The 21,451-nt window shown below is 36.9% G+C and overlaps 2 protein-coding genes across 4 annotated transcripts in view; one reads left to right on the forward strand and one right to left on the reverse strand.

Moving 5' to 3' along the window:
- The window catches only part of tctn1 (tectonic family member 1), an 845,382-nt gene that overhangs the window by 464,121 nt on the left and 359,810 nt on the right, over positions 1-21,451 (reverse strand). The gene's annotated exons all lie outside the window — the stretch shown is intronic.
- The window catches only part of LOC100333484 (integrin alpha-2), a 33,621-nt gene that overhangs the window by 1,709 nt on the left and 10,461 nt on the right, over positions 1-21,451 (forward strand). The window contains exons 2-19 of one of the 3 annotated variants that reach the window (XM_087270093.1): positions 44-167; positions 5,423-5,532; positions 6,011-6,096; positions 8,430-8,544; positions 8,638-8,765; positions 9,647-9,795; positions 10,228-10,378; positions 11,171-11,324; positions 11,450-11,523; positions 12,625-12,763; positions 12,920-13,065; positions 13,141-13,284; positions 13,369-13,572; positions 14,814-14,944; positions 16,267-16,427; positions 16,509-16,657; positions 16,772-16,882; positions 18,987-19,069. In XM_087270093.1, the coding sequence (XP_087126219.1) occupies positions 44-167; positions 5,423-5,532; positions 6,011-6,096; positions 8,430-8,544; positions 8,638-8,765; positions 9,647-9,795; positions 10,228-10,378; positions 11,171-11,324; positions 11,450-11,523; positions 12,625-12,763; positions 12,920-13,065; positions 13,141-13,284; positions 13,369-13,572; positions 14,814-14,944; positions 16,267-16,427; positions 16,509-16,657; positions 16,772-16,882; positions 18,987-19,069 (2,359 nt within the window). Of the gene's footprint in view, positions 1-43; positions 168-2,580; positions 4,372-4,612; positions 5,533-6,010; positions 6,097-8,429; positions 8,545-8,637; positions 8,766-9,646; positions 9,796-10,227; positions 10,379-11,170; positions 11,325-11,449; positions 11,524-12,624; positions 12,764-12,919; positions 13,066-13,140; positions 13,285-13,368; positions 13,573-14,813; positions 14,945-16,266; positions 16,428-16,508; positions 16,658-16,771; positions 16,883-18,986; positions 19,070-21,451 lie in introns of those variants that run through there. The other 2 variants (XM_087270095.1, XM_087270094.1) reach the window with 2 other exon arrangements.

Here is a 21,451-nt window from a genome sequence, read left to right on the forward strand (position 1 = left end):
TGAAATCTCAAATTAATTCTGAGAATGTGATTATTTCCTGCAGGTTTGTGTATTGCTTGCTCTCTGGGTTTTAATGTGGGGACTAAAGACGCCACAATCTTCTCAGGATCTGCAGGACAAGAGTTTGGATACACTGTACAACAGTTAAGCACTGACCAAGGAAAATGGTAAGATATGTTGCACACATAAAAAAAAAAAAGATTTCCAGTATAAAAATAAACCGTGACTGTGATGTCTATTTGTAGAATTGTCAGATGATAATGCATCAAGACACACACAGTCCTAGTTTTTACACAGGTTTTACAGCAGTGAACATAAGACAACTGCAGTTTTGATAATGTGTAATTACTATCAGGAAATACCAGGAAATTGTTTTGTTTCATTGTTTGTTTACATCTGGGTGGAGAGACATGTTTACATTGTCAAACTGCAACAAAAAATGACACGATAATGATCTGATACTAAATATGATATGCTTATTTTTATATGATGCATTATATAAAACTTTCTGTATCTTGAATAAAGTTTATTTTCCTACACCTTTACAAAATGTTTTTACATTAACATTTATTCATTCAGCAAAATAAAAGACAATAAAAGAAGCACTGAAAATCCTCACAAAGCAGCAGTTTACTCTACATACTATGTCTAAAATATTTATTCATTCAGCAAAATAAAAGACAATAAAAGAAGCACTGAAAATCCTCAGAAAGCAGTAGTTTACTGTACATACTATGTCAAGTCTGAAATATTTATTCATTCATTTTCCTTTGGCTTAGTCCCATTATTCATAATGGCTCGTCACAGTGGAATGAACTGCCAACTTATCCAGCATATGTTTTACACAGTGGATGCCCTTCCAGCTGCAACCCAGTACTAGGAAACATCCACACACACTCATTCACACACATACACTACGGCCAATTTAGTTTATTCAATTCACCTATAGAGCATGTCTTAAGACTCGGGGGGAAATCAGAGCACCTGGAGGAAACCCACGCAAAAACGGGGAGAACATGCAAACTCCACACAGAAATGCCAACTGGCACAGCTGGGACTCGAACCAGCGACCTTCTTGCTGTGAGGCGACAGTGCTACCTGCTGCGCTACCATGAAGCCCTGGATTAAACCACTGTTGCTTTAAGTCTAAATTAGTTATTTAAAATATCTCAGAGAGGAGAGAGACTCACCAGAATTCCACAATGTTCTCTACGAACTTTGGGGTGCTTAATGTCTCTGGTGCATATGGAGAGAAAATGGGTTTGTCACCTACAGGTGGTTTGTCAATCTCACTAACTTGTGTGAAGCACACCAAGAATTACATGATGTACAGTATTATCAGAAATATAGAGTGTTGACAAAATGTGTGTGATGCTTTTGGAGAGGAGAAAAGTTATAGATATCATGGCTATTTCTGTATCTGCGGCTGTAAGGTCATCGGCCCTGTCTTTGAGGTGTTAACACTCTGTTCCTTTTTGAAACTCCTGAGCTGTGATCTTTCTGATACCACCATGTCTACGCAGTTCACATCTATCTATCTATCTATCTATCTATCTATCTATCTATCTATCTATCTATCTATCTATCTATCTATCTATCTATCTATCTATCTATCTATCTATCTATCTATCTATCTATCTGTCTGTCTGTCTGTCTGTCTGTCTGTCTGTCTGTCTGTCTGTCTGTCTGTCTGTCTGTCTGTCTGTCTGTCTGTCTGTCTGTCTGTCTGTCTGTCTGTCTGTCTGTCTGTCTGTCTGTCTGTCTGTCTGTCTGTCTGTCTGTCTGTCTGTTTTGTTGGAATATTTTTATTAATTCCATGCATGTTCATTATAAAAGGTCAAAAAAGTTTTTTCTTCAAGGTTTACAGTGTTTCTCAGTGGCTTTTGTGCATTTCTCAAAACAACTGGTCATTTGCGCACATCATAGTAGCAGTTTCTCATTACTTCCAACAAATTGCAAGTGCTTTTGGACATGCATCAATTGCTTTCTTACAACTCTCTGCTGTTTATAACATTATCATTTGCTTATGCCATATCAGTTTATGTTTGTTGTAAATAAGGGTGTGCTTATTTTTTGCACAGTGCTGTGGATAAGTTAGAATTGTAAAGAGCAAATGCAGTAAACATGTGAAACATACATATTCAGTGTGTTTTTTTTTTTTGGGGGGGGGGGGGGGGGGTAATCACAACATCAAAACAAGACATTTAAACATCTGAACAACACTTTACAACAAAACAACTCCAGGATAACATACAAAATAAAACAAAATAAAAAAACAACAGTAAGAAAGTAAATAATTTAAATAAATAAGTAAATAAAAAATATAAAAATACATTAAAATAAAAAAAGTTAATATAGAGTATAATTTTTTGCATACAACATCAAACGTAGTTCACTGTTTGACCTTGATGTTTTATTTAAGTTCTATTCTGCTGTCAGGTCCACTTGGTTGCAAAAGTGTGGAAAGGGGTTCAAAATGCAATAAAAGTCTTTTTAACTTCCCTTTGATAATGTACGTTAGTTTTTCCACAGCAAGATTACAGGACATATCCTTGATCCATTGATTAGAACAGGGCCTTTGAGTCTCTTTTCATTTAAATGCAATAACACACTTAGCCTGCAGCAAACTAAAGTATATTAGTTTGCGCTTCTTTGTATTCACAAGTACTTGGGTATATATGAAATAAACGCAGTTTGGGGTCGAGAGGAACATTTTCCTCTGTTAATTGACTAATCAAACAAAGAGTCTCCTTCCAGAATTTCTGCAACTCTTTACATCTCCACACACAATAGAGTGTACCTATTTCTTCTCTGCATTTTGTACACCAGTCTGAAATATTTGAATTAAATTTATTTAGCTTTACTGGGGTAATGTATGTTCTAAAAAGCCATTTATACTGCAGAAGTCTACATCTAGTGTTGATACTATGGGTTTGGGCAAACACACATTATTCTTTCAATTCTTACTTTGAAATATTTTCCTGGAGATCATTTTCCCAAGCAGATAGGTAAGATAGCGATTTTTCTTTTGACCCCTCAAGAAGTAATTATAAAATGAGGATAGGTTACCCCTGCTGTTCAAGTGCTTTAAGGTGTGATTCTCAATGGTTGACAGAGGAGGTTCTGTATCATTTTTCCTTTGAGAGTACACAAAGCTCCTGACCTGTAAGTATTTAAAGAAGAGATTCCGAGGAAGGCCATAATGTTTCACCATTAATTGAAAAGACATCAATGAACCTTCTTTATACAAGTCTTTAATTTGACTAATGCCTTTGAGCATCCAGTTTTTGAATTCAATATCGTTTCTTTCAGGTATGAATACTGAATTACCCTAAATTGGTGAAAGACCTGACAATTTAATTCCTTCGTTTAATAATTTATGTGCTTCATACCATACAGATATGGTATTATTCAATGTCTTTTACTCAGATACCTCACTACATGCAGTGATGTCTAACTTTACTGTAGTTTTCAAATGGTTGTGCAAATAGTATCTAGTGCTGTCTTGTAAATTTTCAGGAAATGTGACCAAAATCTGACTTTTTTTGCACTGGAAAAATTGTATAGAGTAAACTGTCAAAAAGAAAACATGACAAAGCCATTTGACAATCGGGTTTATAAACAATGGTGTCAGGACTTGTCATCTTGATGACACTGACACTTTTGTTGACATGAATACTTGCTTTTATTTTGAGGAATGAGCTATCCATTTCGAGCAAGTGACATGCTTTTGCAGGTTATCAACTAGGTTTTGTAGTCTGTTCTAATTGTTTTGAGAAATGCATTAACTGTTTTGCAAATGTAAATAGTGTTGTGAGAAATGCACCAAAGCCACTGAGAAAACCTGTAACAGGTGGAGTTAAAGGTTCAGGACACCCCACAGAACTTTTTTTTTATATTAACAGATGTGTGTGTGTTGAGCATCAGTTAAGACAATGTTAGCACCTGTCAGCTTTAATTGTGGGGAAAACTGGATAATTTTGAGCTTTTGTCAGCTAATTTCAGCTTCCGGGTTTAAAATGATTTTTGGGGCGGGATCAAAATCGGCGACGTAGCGCAGAACTGCAAGTGCAATGATGACGCGTCGGTTTCTCATTATTATTCATAGCGGAGTTTTCTTATCCTATGAGAAGCGCCGGCTGCTTAATTATTCATGAGACCTGCCAGACCTGCCAGTGTCAAGCCCGAGCTGAAAGACACGGAAACCACGGCACAGTATTTAGCCGTTCATGAAAGCTCATATGCGTTTGTTTCCATGATCCACAGGGTTTGTTGCATGTTTTCCCCCGCGATCTTTTCAGGGCTGATCATACAGCAAAGCTGTGTGTGTGCTGCAAGCATTTTTGTCGGGAGAGCAGCACGAGAATTCAAGTGGTTCTCGCTGCAGAGCCATTTGAGGAGAGGTGAGCTCCAGAGAGGGGGAGCTTAAGCTTGAGCTCCACCTTTTTTGCACTTCTTCTACGAGTGATGTCACTGGGGGTAGGGTTAGGGGTGGGGTTGGTGTACGCATTAAAACAGCTTACAGGAGGAGGAGCGACAGCTCATGCTCCCCCTCTCTGGAGCTCACCTCTCCTCAAATGGCTCTGCAGCGAGCACCCTCTCCGAGAATTAGAGAATGGCGGAAGTTGCCTTTTATCAGGAGTTCGTTCACATTCAGACACATCACTGTGCTGCTGTGTTTGCCTAAATCCTCCAGATTACCAGCAGGGTTAATGGTTAAAATAGACAGGTCAGGAGACCTGCTGCACTGAGTCTGCATTCAGATCTATAATAGACACGGGGATCGAGGGAAAATCCTCATTTATAGTTTACATGAACACACTTATCTTTATAATAATATAAATTGTGGTTGTCTGTATATGAAATTACGAATAACAAATGTAGCAGGGCATTAAATCACTGTTCATTTCTTTGCATTTTAACTTTGTAAACTATAAACTCATGCGTCTCCTCTTTGTGTCTCATTTTGTGAGCTAACTGACAACAGCAGTTATTTGCTCCCCTTCTCCCCTGCTGGCCACGCCCACTCCTGCCCGATGCTCGCGGAGCTCCACGCCTATTAATCATGCATCTTTTGAAAAAATTCTGAAGTAGACTTTAACCGAAAGAGGGGCGTGTCATGGCCCTTTAAGTGCCATTCATCACTTGTCAATCATTCTCCTCCATTGGCTGCATCAATATACTTCTATGAATTCTCTGAACAACATTAAAAAGCACAAGACTTGCAAATGCTTTGCTCAGTTTTAACACATTTCTGCTGACATGATGTTTTGCTGCAAAGCTCAAGTTAATTTTAGATAGCTTCATCTACTTCTGATCTACAGTATAGTTTTATAATACCATAACATAATTTCGTATGCAGTGTGTTTGCATTATTTCTTTGCATTTATAGATATTTTGTATGATTTTTTTTTCTCTGCAGGTTATTGGTTGGTTCTCCCTGGAGTGGATTCCCTCGAAACAGAAAAGGAGACCTTTATAAGTGTGACATTGGTGATCCCAGAAACCCCTGCCAGAAACTAAACTTTCAGGGTAGGCTGACATTTCCCTTAAAGTACTTACTACTTAAAAAAAAAAAAAAAAAAAAAAACATGTGTTACCATGCACTCTTAGAAATAAAGGTACACGAGTTGTCACTGGGGTGGTACCTTTTCAAAAGGTAAAAATTTGTACCTAAAAGGTTTCTTGAATAACTCAAGGGTATATATTAGTACCTAAAAAGTACAAAAGTGTTCCTCCTAAAATTTTAGGTACTATTATATACTTCTGAGGTACCAATATCGACCTTTCAGGTACAAATGTGTACCTTTTGAAAAGGTACCACCCCAGTGACAGCTCGCGTGCCTTTATTTCTGAGAGTGTGGATGACAAATGAATATTATTCATATAACCATTCTGATTAGTTTATTACTAGTGTGGCATTAAAAAAATGTCAAATATAACATAATATTATGAGTTTTATGTTATGTTGTCTGTCATTTGTCATAAAAATACACACATGTCTTTGTAGATTCTGTCATCATTGATGGTGTGCAGAGTATCAACACCAACACGAGTCTGGGTCTGACTCTCATTCCTGTGAAAAAACGATTTATGGTAAGTTTGTAGTATCACTGTGTCGCCATCAGAGGGCTCATCGTTCCTCTTCTAAAACATTTATTCAAGGGTTGTCATGTAGAGGAAAACCTGTTATAAACTGAACTGTGTGTCTTGTAATTTGAGGAAGGATTTTTTTTACGATCAGTTTTAACAAGTGCACTTATACAATTAGTCACCCAGTAATAATAAATAATAAATTAGCATATTGCAAAGTTTTTTTAGTCAGTTAAATGTCTGTTGAAGGAGCAGTATCAAGAGATATTAGGCAGACAGTCTACTATAACTCACATGGACCATCAAAATAAAGTGTTACCAAAATTCATTTTGAGTTTAACTAATGTATGTTGAGGTGACTAGAAATGTTTATTTGATTCAACTTACACATTTTAAGCAGCAATTTTCTTTCACAGTGAATAACTTAAGTATACTCTATGTTTAGGGTTAGAATGGAGGTTAGGTTTAGTTGCATGTAATTATGCACAATTAATTATAATCACTGTAAGTAATCTTAAAACAACCTTTAGGGCTCTCTTTTAAGGATCTAGGCGTAAATTCTTAAGCGCAGGACGCAAAAGCATTAAGGCTGTGTCCGAATCCACTTTTGCTATTTTAAGGATAGAAAAATCTGCTCTGTGCCATGATGCATGGTCTAACAAGGTTGTGCTTATTTTCCTAATGAGTTATGGGTGTGTTTTAAGAATAAACCAATCAGAGTGTCATCTCCCATTTCCTTTAAAAGTCAGTTGCGTCGCACCATGGCACATTTGCTATTTACATGGCACATTGTAAGTGAAAAAAACGAAAAACTTCACTAGCGTGAAAACAGCTAAACAGAGCATTTGCAGCGCGAGGATAAAGAATGAGCCTCCTCCAATCGGCCTATATTTTCACTTTCTCTTTTTCTCTTTTGTGGATAAGAAAACGGTGTTGTACACACAGACTTTTTTTTTTAAGCGCAAAGATTTGTTTCAAAACTATTTCTAAATTCAGTTCTAATTTCCAGCAAACAAATAAAAGAACAGCAATAACGAAGTGTGGACAAGTGGAGTTATATCCAAATACACATGCTATGCCCCATATGGTCCAAAACTTGACAGGTGGGCAAATCTAAACTTGTTTTTAATAAAACAAATATAATTATGCATATAATAAATAATACTGCTAATTATAATAACATTATACAAAAGCAAATTATCATGAATAAACTAAAAAAAAAAAAACCTCGAGATGAAGAAGGCATGAAGGCAGTGTTTTTTATGTTTACGTAGTAAATCATATTTTTTCTAATATTTCCTTTAATTTTTTCATTTGTAAAGATATTTCTGTATTGCTGTACATCCTTTGTGATTTAAGCAATGTGTAAGCGAGGCGCACAAGTAATGCACTCTGCGCTGGATTTTAGACCTGCTTTCAGCTATAGCAATGCGCCAACAATGAGTCTTTACACAGTTCTTTTTTAGACCGAAACACCCATGAGTCCTCACAGTGGCACAAATGGATTTGGTATTTAAACAACATGGTACAATACGGGAAGATTAAGGTTTCTTTGCTCTAAAAATAGCAATAGTTTGGGGCAAACGGATGTTGTGCTATATTGCACTGGGTGTATGATAGGGCCAATTGCCTGCATAAACCGGAAACTGCAACCGTTTTTTTTTTTTTTTTTCATATCGTAATGCAGTTCTGGAATACTGAATGAGAAAACAGTGGGTGTGGCTTGTTTTTTTTCTACTGCAAGCTAATTTTATGTAGTAAATAAGTCTTTCATTTAAAAAGATTGGAAAAGGGGTTTAGGGAGAGTTATTACAACCTAACAGACTCCTCCTCTTCACCATTTCTGTTTGTTGTTAAACCTTATATTCTGTGTTAACCATGCCCAATATCTCAAAACCACATAATTTAAGAAATTTTAGTGAAAACAAACAGGAAGTACATTTTCAGATTTCAATTACAGGTTTGAAGGGCAAACATTATTTTTCTTAATGACATTCGCAGATGAATTGTTCACTATTAAACTGGCAATGTGAGCTAACAAAATCCTATGGTTAGTTTAGATTTCATGTGTACTTTAAAATAAAGTTTTACTCATATTTTTATACATTTGAAGTCAATTATCACTTTTCATCAAAGTTGTCTTAAAACTATTGAAAAACACACCAATTTTCAGCATAGGACAATTTTAAAATCTTGAGTACTGTATACTAGTAATTATTTATTAGATACTACTGCTTGTTTTAGTTTTTTAGATGAATGAATACCAAATGCTCCTCTGCCTGTAGTGGTTTTGGCCCTGGATTTTTATTAAACTTTTTTTTTAATCATGTTTTCAGACGTGTGGTCCTCTGTGGGCTCAGCGCTGTGGAAGTCAGTACTTTTACCCAGGAGTCTGTGCTGAAGTGACCCAACGCTTTACTCTCAAGTCAGCCTTTTCGCCCGCTATTCAAAGTGTGTCATATTTTTGTATTATCAGCAACATACTGTACTGTTTTGTAGGTTAAATTACGCATTTCTTAATCTTAATTTGACATTACCTTTCAGCTTGTGGTGGGCCAATGGATGTTGCCATTGTTTTAGATGGATCGAACAGTATTTACCCCTGGTCTGATGTTAAAAAATTTCTCTTAAACCTTTTGGAAAACCTTGATATTGGACCAGATCAAACTAGAGTAAGTATGCTTTAAAATCTTTTACTTTAAAAAAAAAAAAAACTTTAATCCTCCGGTTAATTGTTAATTCTTTTTTAAATATTTCCCAAATGTTGCTAATAGAGAGACCATTGTTATTTTAAACACCTTTTTCTAAATATCTAATTTCTAATAACAAATTTATTTAGTCTTTGTTATGATGGAATAAATAATATTTTTTCTGGTTATTTTGCACAATAATAGGTTAATTAGGCAAGTCATTGCATGACAGTGGTTCGTTCTAAAGCCAATTTTATATATATATATATATATATATATATATATATATATATATATATATATATATATATATATATATATATATATATATATATATATATATATATATGTATATATATATATATATATATATATATATATATATATATATATATATATATATATATATATATATATATATATAATTTATAAAATAATTACAGCCAAACTAAAATACTTTCTCTAAAAGAAAATTATATATATATATATATATATATATATATATATATATATATATATATGTGTGTGTGTGTGTGTGTGTGTGTGTGTGTGTGTGTGTGTGTTTTCACAATGTATAAAATACTGTGAAAATGTTCTTGCTTCGTCAAACATCACTTAAAATAATACAATAATATTGCCTTGAACTGTGTGTGAAGTTATTTCAAAGACTGTAACAACATTTAAAGATTAAAAGTATCTTTTGCTACATACACTATTGTTACACTGTATGCTATTTAAGTGAGTGTTTTCTGTAAATCACTGGTAAAAATATCTGATTGTCATTATTTTGCTCGGAACAAAGCATTTGAAATGCCTTTTCCTCTTTGACCCATTACTTCATTTGGACTTTGTTTATTTTCCAGGTCAGTATTATGCAGTATTCAGAGGATTTGTCTTTTCTTTACCATTTTAGCTTTGATCAAAATAAGCAGAAAGTTCTTTTAGCGGCTTCTGATATTGACCAACAAACTGGTCAGGAGACCAACACATTTGCAGCACTCGACAAAACAAGGTACCCTACACCATAACAAACTATTACAATTAATATATATAATTTGCTTGTTTCCCAGTAATGGGTTGCAGCTGAAAGGGCATCTGCTGCGTAAAACATATGCTGGATAAGTTGGCGGTTCATTCCGCTGTGGCGACCCCTGATTAATAAAAGGACTAAGCTGGAAAGAAAATGAATGAATGGTTTGCATGTTCTTCCCGTGTTCACGTGGGTTTCCTCCAGGTGCTCCGGTTTCCCCCACAGTCCAAAGACATGTGGTACAGGTGAATTGAATAAACAAAATTTTTATGTGTGTGTGTATTTCCCAGTACTGGGTTGCAGCGGGAATGGCATACGCTGTGTAAAACATTTGCAGGATAAGTTGGTGGTTCATTCTGCTGTGGTAACGGCTAAAGGAAAAAGAATAACTTTTTTTTTTGGTTACTTCTTCAGAGAACAGGCTTTCCTACCAGAAAACGGTGGGCGTCCAGGTGCCACTAAGGTGCTGGTAGTGGTGACAGATGGAGAATCTGCTGATGGGTATAGAGGTCAAGAGGTCATTCAGAAACTTGACAGAGACGGCATCATTCGCTTTGGAATTGCTGTGAGTCAGAGATCTGCATGAAAACTGCAACACATTAGATAGAAACTTATTAAAGGCAATGAGAGAACATGTTGTAATATGATATGAGTAATAAGATGTTACACAAACTACTTTACTGATATAATACAGCATTGTTTCTAATTCCACAATAAAGTGCTTAACTTTATACAATGCAGATATAACTTTTTTATGTATTAATTTGATTAACTGTATTTTTCTTCAAAGGTTTAGATCAACCAAAAAAAACTAAAATTCTGTGATACTTTACTCACCAATATGTAATTCCAAACACACAACAACTGTTATTCATTTTCAGAACACAAATCAACAGCCAATGAATCCCAAATGCTCCTAAAAATGTAGAATGTAGAAAACATTCTCATTCAGTCATTCTCAACAGTCCATTACTCAGTTAGTCAGCGTTGTTTCAGAAATTATAGTATTGATTAAAATAGTATTGAACCAACAATAACAGTGTTCACAATGTATGTTTGAGGAAACAAAGATTTAGTTTTTAAGTACCGTTTAGTTTTATCATCAAGGAAACGTTAAGTTAATCAAAATATCAGTAAAGGTGTTTATAATGCTTGAAACTGTTACTATTTGAGGAACATAAATTTCTCACTAATAATCATCATTTGTGCTCCAGAGTTGCACAGAAGTCTTATGGGTTTGGAACTACATGAAAGCGAGTAAATAATGACAGGATTTTAAACTTTTTATTTTAAAATTAACTAGATTAGACAAACCTTGTACTGTACATAATGGTATCTAATCTACGATTTCACACAGATTCTAAAGGAAAGTGCCAATATTCAAAAATTCGTTGAGGAGATTGAACTGATTGCCAGCACTCCGACAGAAAACTACATGTTTAATGTGTCGTCAGAAGGAGCTCTCGTCGACATCACAGCAACTCTGGGTGAAAGAATCTTTAACATTGAAGGTAAATCATATGAATTTTACTCATTCCAAACGCCTCTTTTATTCAGTTAAAACGGCTCACATTTTCATTAAAAATACAGCTTTAAATCAGGTTTGACATATAAATATTGTTTTGTTTGATTTGAGGAACCGCTCAAGGCCAGGAATTCCAATTAGAGATGTCCCAAGTCGGATTCAGCGCACATCACACCTATAAAAAGGTACCGATAATCTTTTTCAGAATTATTAATTTTAACAGGTAATGTGACTGCCCAGCTAACAATTTAGGTTCTAAAAAACCAGTTCCAGTTAAGATATTTACTATTATTATTTTTAACGCTCCTAAAATGTTCAAACAATCCATGTATTGATGTTATTTCTTGGTTATTTGCTGCACCCACATTGAATGTTATCACTTGATTGAATGGGCATTATCAGTGCTTTTCAGCTGATAGATATGGGCCAGTAGGGCCCTTCAGCACCTACTGGTAGGCTCAGAAGGCTGTTATCATTCATCCACATGGTTAATCAGCTATTCTAATAGAGAAGACTCCTGATGCAGATCTGTTATTACATTACTGTGATGGTTGGGTTTAGGGTTGGGGTTGGGTTAGATAATAATAAAATACAATTTATGGGAAATTTTATGAATAATATAGATAATCCTTGTTAACTTCCAGCTGCAGCTGAATGTGATCTATAGCTGATAAACCATGTGGATGGATGATAACAGCCTTCTGAGCCTACCAGTAGGCGTAGTAGGCCCCAACTGGCTCATATCTATCAGCTGATAACCACTGATAGCACCCATTCTATTGAGTGATAACATTCGAATCAGCTGTTTAATGCTATGCTAAATGTTTCTAGAATGTTTTAGCGTCATGTTACATTAATATTCTCAACATGTTTTTGAAACATTATCAGAACATTCCATCAACATTATATTAATGGAATGTTTAACGTTAACGTTCTCTGTAAGTTATAAAAACGTTATTGTTGCGTTCAAAACATCACATTTTTTTTAGATGTTACATGAATGGTTTTTAAAAGTTCCAATCTCATCTTATATTAATATTCTCAACACATTTTTTAAAACGTTATTAGAAAACTCCATTCAAATTCTTATACACAAGATTTTTTTAAGCAACATTCCATGAATTTTCACAAACATTAGTTTAATAACTTTATGTGCTAACATTTACAGTACGCCATTTTTAGAGAACACTACTTAATGTTCTAAGAATGATCCCTGTTAGCTGGGTAATCTCCAGTGTACCATACTGAGTTGCAAGAAATTAAGAAGCTGCCATTTTATGCTTCAGAATGAGATCATGCTTGGTGCTGTTGGTGCGTATGGATGGACTGGGACAGTTGTCCACCAAATAGCTGATAAATCACAAATTTTCCCCAAAAATGCTTTTGAGAAAGTCCTGGATGACAGAAACCACAGTTCATTACTCGGTGAGTAAGTGTTGTCAGAAATAAAATGATAATATTGAAACTGAAGTATTTTTTCACCATCAATAGCATGGTTATATGTGTTTATGTTCACAATACTTTAAAATTATACAAATAATCATTTCAATTCTTCTCATTTCGATTGTTTTACACATATAGGCTACTCTGTGAGTTCTGTGACTGATGGATCGTCTGAGTATTATGTGGCCGGTGCTCCTCGTGCCGTTCACAGAGGACAGGTTGTAGTTTACAGCATTAACAGCCAGAAACAGGCTGTCGTCATAGACTCTCAAAGGGGAGATCAGGTACACTTGACCTTTAATGACCTTTAGCTTCAATAAACTGTGAAATGTTATGTCATTTATCACTGTGGTTTGCAGATCGGCTCTTATTTTGGCAGCGTTCTCTGTCCTGTGGATGTGGACTCTGACGGTGTAACAGATCTGCTGCTGGTCGGAGCTCCGATGTACATGAGCGAGGAGAAAGCTGAAACCGGACGAGTCTACATGTTCACCATTACCAAGGTGAGACAGATTTACTGTCTGTGATTTTTACATAATCTTCAGTAAAAGGCAGATCCTAAAAGTGTGACCTCATGTTGTTCTCAGGGCATTTTAAGCAAGCAGGGGATTTTAGAAGGTCCCTCTGTATTTGAGAACACTCGGTTTGGGATGACTATCATTGCTGTCCCAGATCTCAACCTGGATGGCTTCAGTGATGTGGTGGTTGGAGCACCATTGGAGGCCAATGGCCAAGGTGCCATTTACATCTACTATGGAGACAGAAAAAGCATCAGAACGCAGAGCTCACAGGTAGAATGCAGTAATTTTAATTTCCCTGATTAAATGACCATTATGAATAGAAAGGATGGTAAACAGATTGATAGTTTGGCATTCTAATGTTATAATTTCCTAATTTCAAATATTTAAATATAATTTAATAGTTTATTCAATATAAATTACATACAGACATGATGATAACTATAGAAAAATTAAAAATGTCCTCCATTTTAAAATATTGCCACACAGATGAAACATATACTGTTTCAAGGCCAACAAATCTTGTCTTAAAGGTGGCATAAAAAGAAAATCTGCATATTCCCAAGCATAGCTTAATAATAGAAGTGCAATAAATGTTCAAGAGTTCACACTTAGCTGATGATTGATAATAAAGCTAGTTTGGCGTGCTGTCCCGGGAGAGAGCCCTGAGCTTATAAGATCTTCGAGCCCTGGGCTCCCTCCCGTTGCAAGGCGAGAGGGGAGTTTGAGCTCAGGTAGATCTCGATGACTCCCCCTCTTGCTTGTTGTAGCTAAGTGTCAAATATGGATGCTGAAAGGTGTACTCAGAGTTTAGCTAAAGTATTTGGATTAATTGTTTAGAGTGCTTGTTTTTGAACTGTGGGAGGAAACCGGAGGACCCGGGGAAAACCCACGCGACCACGGGGAGAACGAGCAAACTCCGCACAGAAATGCCGTCTGGTTTGGAAAGGAATTAAACCAGGGGCATTCTTGCTGTGAGGCAACAGCGCTAATCGCTGGCCACCGTGACGCCCGTTTGAAAGGAGGAAAAGTAGGATTGGGTGGGGGGGTTTCTTCAAGATGAAGATATTGAGATGAGAAAAGTCTGGTTATTTATAGTGAGTTAAGGATCGTCTGATAGGATAATCAGTCATTAGCTAAAGTTGGAACAGCTGTGAACAATCATAAGCACGTGATCCTCTCGAAATTTGTTTATAAATAAACTTCACTTAATGATTTACAGTGAACCTCAAATATCATTGTTTCCTCATTCTCATTTATATCCTGTGAGTGTAAAATCCCCTTTCACAATCCCTGGTGTACTGTATGTGGGACTCTTATTCTGAAAAAAAATAATAATAATAGTTTGACTTTTTTGGACAAGTCAATGTTATTTCAACCTGTAAAATGTTTACGATTTTGTGGTGTGACTCCCCACCTACATTCCTATTTTTCAGATTTCTTAAATCATGGACACTGTCATTATCCTTTTACTGAAGGAGCTTTTTTGTTTTTTTCTGTCTTGTTTTTTGCAGAGAATACTTGGAGCCAAACTGGATCCAAAGATGCGTTTCTTTGGACGCTCTTTAGATAGTCGTGAAGACATGAACAGAGACTCCATCCCTGATATTTCAGTCGGAGGTGAAGGGAAGGTAGTGCAGCTCTGGTGAGTCTTGTGTTGCTATTTAACTGGATATACTTCCTTACTTATTTACTATAAGGTCATTTATATTGACGTTGATCTTTAGCCCCATTATATTGGTGTTTCGTAACATCTAGTTTTATGAGGTGGGAATTTGGGATTCGCTGGAGGACTAGGACACACAAATACACTACGGACAATTTTGCTTATCCAATTTACCTACAGCACATGTTTTTGGACTGTAGAGGAAACCGGAGCACCCAGAGCAAACCCACTTGTTAACTGGATATAGTTCACTTGAAAACAAAGATTTGCTGTAAATTCATTCACATTCAGTGCACATTTTTCTTCAGCGGAACATTAAAAATGTATTTTAGCTGAAACTGTGGCTCTTGGTGATTCAGAAAATTAAAAGCTTTGAGAGCTTTTGAGAAGCAAACAGGCAAAACTAAATTAGTACCTCCAAATGGTACATTGAGGTCTTTTATAAAATAAATCAATCAGATAAAAAACTAAATATTATTTCAATTATTACTTATATTACCCAAACTTGCTTGGTTCTGGCACTTGTGGAGCTGCACATCAATGGATATGCTCTTCAGTATAGGTCTTAAACTAGATTCCTGGAGGGCCGCTGCTCTGCACAGTTTTGCTTCAACCCTAATCAAACACAGCTGATCCAACTAATCAAGGTGTTCAAGACTACTAGAGGCTATTAAGGAGGTGTGAGTTGAAGGTGGTTGGAGCTAAACTATGCAGAGCTGCGGCACTCCAGGAATTGAGTTTGAGACTATTGCTCTTCAGTGTTTGGACTTTCAGCAGCGAAAAATAAACTACACTGGATTGAACTTAACTGAAATTCAACTCTGACAACTGGACTGACAGAGTTTCAGTTTACTAGAACTATGTAAAGCTGCTTTAACACATTCTACACTGTAAAAGCGCTGTAGAATTGAATTGAATTGAACTTATAATCAACAGAGAACAAGCTTCTTGTAACATAATGACATTTATTACATTTGTTGCCAAAAACTGTTCATTCTCTTTCACTGATCAACCATTTTGTTTTTTTCAATGTACCCTCAAGCGGGCAATCATTTTGTTTTGCCTGTAGATTTTTAGATTGTCAAAGTACAACCAGTCATTGACTTGGGTTTTATAATTTAAAAGTTTCACCAAGAATCACGGTTTCAACAAAAAAATCGTTAATGTTTTGCAGAAGAAAAATATCCCATCTTGGAAGTACTGAATGTGAGTGGGTAATTTTGCTGTGAATTATCCCTTCTGAGATTTGCTAAATTATTTTATTGAGACTGTGATGGTTATATAGTTTTTTGCGATCTCAGGTCAAGAGGAATTGCATCAGTCTCAACAAGAGTCTCCTTCAACCCAGAGAAGGTCAGCATTGTGAATAAACCTTGTCTGTTTGGAGGGAAAATGGTGCCGTGTGTCACTGCCAAAGTTTGTTTCAGGTCCACATTTAGACCCAAAGGTTTGGGTAAAGTAGGTAAGCCTATCTCTGGTGAGTTTTATATCTCCCGTATGTTCAAAAATCCCCGCAGAATTAAATGGAAATGCTGTTTTTAAGATATCAAGTACAGCCTGATGCTGGATGCCGACCTGCAGTCATCGAGAGTCACTTCAAGAGCACAGTTTGAAAACAAAGACCGAACTATTCAGAAAGAAATCAGCATCTTTGACAAAGAGACTTGTGTGGATCATATTTTTTATGTGCAGGTCAGTTAAGTTTCATGCTGTCCATAATAACTGTAACCCACTGTATGCTTACTGTATCCCAGTTTTAGTTTATTTAAATAATTGAATAATTCTTTTTTCTTCATGGTTTGAAAGGAGACTCCTGATTTCATCAGTCCAGTTGGTTTGCGTGTCAACATCAGTTCACAAGATTCAGACAACGGTCCAGTCCTGGATGCGTTTTTGCCCACAGCATGGGAATTTTTTGTAAGATTCTTGTCCTTACATTTTTGTTCTGCTGGTTGGAAATCTTTTCAAACCCTAAAAGCAATCATTAAATTAAGTGGTCCAAATGCATTTGTATGTATTTTAGTGAAATTTATTGATAAACTAATTTTGAGAGGATCACTTGCTTATGATTGCTTGCAGCCGGTCCTGCATTATTCAATTTATGATTCACCAATCAGACGATTCCTAAGCCACTATAAATACCCCTAGTTCCATATAACAGCTATCTTCATTTTGAAGAATCCCTCCTTCCACCCCTACTCCTTCTCTTTTTCTAGATGGGTGGCATGGTGGCTCAGTGGTTAGCACTGTCGATTCACAGCAAGAACATCACTGGTTCTAGTCCTTACCAAGCCAGAAGATTTTTTTGTGCGGAGTTTACACGTTCTTCCCAGGGTCACGTGGGTTTCCCCTGGGTTCCCCGGTTTCTTCCCACTATCAATTGACTAATCCAAATCGGCATCATAGACATGTTACTAGTAAGTAGTTATCTATCAAAAGCAATCAGTATCTTTTTATTAGCTACTACAGCAGGGGAGTTCTCACAATCTACCTGAGCTCCATCTCTCCTCTCTCCTTGCAAACAGGAGGGAGCCACAGGCCAGAGGATCTTATTAGCTCAGGGCTCTCTCCCGGGACAGCATGCCAAACAAGCTTTTGAATAAATCATCAGCTAAGTGTGAATGGAATATGTAGGACCAAGAAAAGTTCATCCAATCAAATGTTCAGTCAGAACATTTGACAGGCAAGATTGTCCTACTTGCCTGTCATAAAATGTAATAGCTTACCAGCATCAGCACGTTCTCAATAAAGAACAGACAGTGATTGGAAACATCAGTAACCTAGCTTGTTTTTTAAGTTTAAGTTTGTAATTACTATCTGTACTATACAATTTTAGTGACACATGTTTGCATGTTCTCCCTGTCTTCATGTGGGTATCCTCCAGGTTCTCTGGTTTCCTCCACAGTCCAAAGGCAAGTGGTACAGGTGAATTAAATAAACTAAATTGGCCGTAGTGTGTGTGTGTGGATGAGTGTGTGTAGATGTTTCCCAGTACCGGGTTGCAGCTGGAAAGTTGGCGATTCATTCCGCCGTGGCCACCCTTGATGAATAATGGGACTAAGCCAAAAGAAATAAAAAATTAACGAACTATACAATTTTCTCTCTGGTGAATGTTACATTGTGAAAGGACATTGTAGCTGTTTTTTTGTTACCTGTGGCTTTAAATGCAAATGAGCTGGTTCACCCCTGCCACCATTTACACATGCATGACTGTTTCTCCCAATAGTATGTTACTGCACAACCGGAGAGGCTGAAATGCATTTTTAAGACTGCATTTCTAGGACCATGTTGTTCCTGATTCATCCAGTAGATGGTGATTGGGTTTAGGATGAGAGGTGGAGTAGGGTAGGGCCATATAAAAAGAAGTCTTAGAAATGCAGTCCTAGAAATGTGGTCCTGTAATTGCAGCCTCTCCAGTTGTGCTCTGTTGCATCACGTTAGATAAACAGCAGTCAGTGACAGTGACAGACACAAATGAAGCAGAGATTCAGTTTATGAGTCAAATGGTATTGTAATGATGTTGTGTAGTGCACGTTTATACATTCAGAAGGCATGGCTTTGGGTGGTGATTTGTATGGCGGGATGTATGCTTTAGTGCTATCAGGCTAACGCTAGCATTTTACCAAATTTCCTATTTCATGTCTAATTGAGGACATCAATATTTCCAATGCTAATTTATTCATTCATTCATTTTCTTGTCGGCTTAGTCCCTTTATTAATCACCACAGCGGAATGAACCGCCAACTTATCCAGCCAGTTTTTTTACGCAGCGGATGCCCTTCCAGCCGCAACCCATCTCTGGGAAACATCCGCACACACAATCACACACACACTCATACACTACGACTATTTAGCCTACCCAAATCACCTGTATCGCATGTCTTTGGACTGTGGGGGAAACCGGAGTACCCGGAGGAAACCCACGCGAACGTGCTACCCACTGCGCCACTGCGTCACCGCTAATTTATTTAAGGTCTAAAAACTTATAAACTCTTATAAAAGTGTATTTCTCTTTTCTTAGGTCCCTTTTGTGAAGGATTGTGGCTCTGATGATAAATGTACTTGTGACCTGAAGCTGACTGTGAAAGCTGTTGATGTGCCAAGGTAACCTCAAACGCTGCTCTATAAACAACACGAAGAGGCAGTTGACCCTAAAATGTATATAATTATTACATACAGAGTATATCATCATTTTTATGTTTAGACATATGCCTCTTCTTTGTACAGTGACAGTAAATGACTTTCAACCATAGTTAATTGATGTTAATCGATGTGAGGCTTAAATAAATAATTCAATAATAGGCTAGATGAAAAAATTAAAATGACATAGTAATTAATAGTAATAGCACTAAAGTAAAAAGTTCGTTTAAAATCTAAATTTACAATGACTACTTTACATGGATATCAGTGATCAAATTATTTGACTTATCTGCCTAAGACAATACCTTGTGTAAGGTGTTTACAGGAGTTACTTTTTGAGCGTTCCTTCCATGATCCTGTTTTACATTCATTCATTCATTTTCTTGTCGGCTTAGTCCCTTTATTAATCCGGGGTCGCCACAGCGGATTTTACCGCCAGCTTATTCAACAAGTTTTTATGCAGCGGATGCCCTTCCAGCTGCAACCCATCTCTGGGAAACATCCACACACACACACACACACTCGTGCACTACGGAAAATTTAGCTCACCTAATTCACCTGTACCACTTGTCTTTGGACTGTGGGGGAAACCAGAGCACCAGGAGTAAACCCACGTGAACACAGGGAGAACAGGCAAACTCTACACAGACACGCCAACTGAGCTAAGGCTCGAACTTGCTGTGAGGCGACAGTACTACCTACTGCGCCACTGCTTCGTCTTCCTGTTTTACATGTTATAGCAAATAGTTTGATTAACATCATTGCTACTCACATTTCCTCCAGAGTTTCATGTAATTTCGAACATTTTATTATTTTTTTTTACTTTAACTGCAGTTCGGCAGTTTCACTTTCATTTAAAAACATTTTATTCATACCCCCACGTGACAAATTGAGATATTGGATGCACGTATGAAGTAAGGACTAGTGGAAGAGAGTTGTTTTACTGGAGTTTGATACCGCATGCCGAATGGAAAGAAAAAAAAACTCTGCATTTTATGATGCAGGTGTCTGTGGTCCTTCCCTGACTCGATGCAACGAATAGTGGCAAACAGCTGTCTGTATGGAAAATCATGTTACAAAACGCTTTGAAAAGTCCTACATTACGGTAATAGTTTGATTGCAATGTTTACATGTCAGTACTGCACTTCAATAATGCAGATTAAATGAATCCGAAATTGCTGTCCACATGTTAGACTCTTAAAGGGCACCTATGGTGAAAAATCTACTTTTCAAGCTATTTGGACAAACATATGTGTATATATAGTGTATAGACCATCATATTGAGGTGATACAAACACACCCATTCCTTTTTTTTTCAATTTAACAACACAAAAACGGGGGACCAAATAGAGCGGTTTTCAGACCGACCGCAACTTTACGTAGGAGTGCGGTCCCCCCGCCCACCGAATTGATTGACAGCTGCGCGCATGAACATGTTCTGGTAGTCACGAGTATATGTCAACAAGACCAGGCAGACATACGCAAAGCAACTGGGAATAAAAGGTCTGTTCTGTTCGCTAGGATCAGCAATCATCATCAAATGTGATTAAGAGTAAGTTTTACGTTTAAAGTCTTTTAAATCAGTGCACGTGTGTAATTAATTACAGCGATTTACTTCAGCTTTACTTCATCAGCACAGCCGCGTGTCAGAACAATTATAAAAGAAGACGCTTCAATCCCGGTTTGTGGAAGTTAAATCAGGTTTATTTTGTACATTAACATAACAGATATCCACACTGTACTGGAGGTTAGCCTGTATCCTGTCACGCTTGAGTGCAAAAACAGTGCTAAGCTGAGCGCGCTCTGTCTGTCTGCCTGCGTGTGTGTGTGTGTGTGTCAGCTGCGGTGTGCGTGTGTATCTCTGTGTGTGTTTGTGTGTGTGCGCGCGCTTGAACTTTGTAACGGTATTGTGTGTGACTCATCAATGCAACTTTACAATACTGATTAGTAAAGATTAGTTCTTACTGTAGTATTTCTCACAAACGCTTCGTGAGACCTTCTTCCTTTAAGTCTGTCTGTTGTCTGATGCAGCCGAGGGAGGAGATTAAAGCATGCGGGAAGGCACGTAGAAACAGTAGGCAGGAAAGACTCGTCTTAAAGGCACAGTACGACAAAACCACCCCCTGCTGGAAATCAATATAAAACAGCATTTTGTAAAAGGTGTAATGAAAAATCTGATGGGTGTTTTGAGCTGAAACTTTATATACACATTCTAGAGATGCAAAAGACTTATATAAAATCTGAAAAAAGGGGTAAACTAGGTGCCCTTTAATCAGAGTATTGTCTTAATCATATTAAAATTGGATTATTGGTGTCCATGTAAACATACTGGTTGTTTATTTTGCT

This window comes from Danio rerio, chromosome 10, assembly GCF_052040795.2.
Source record: "Danio rerio strain M-AB ecotype USA chromosome 10, GRCz13ab, whole genome shotgun sequence".
NCBI lineage: Eukaryota > Metazoa > Chordata > Actinopteri > Cypriniformes > Danionidae > Danio > Danio rerio.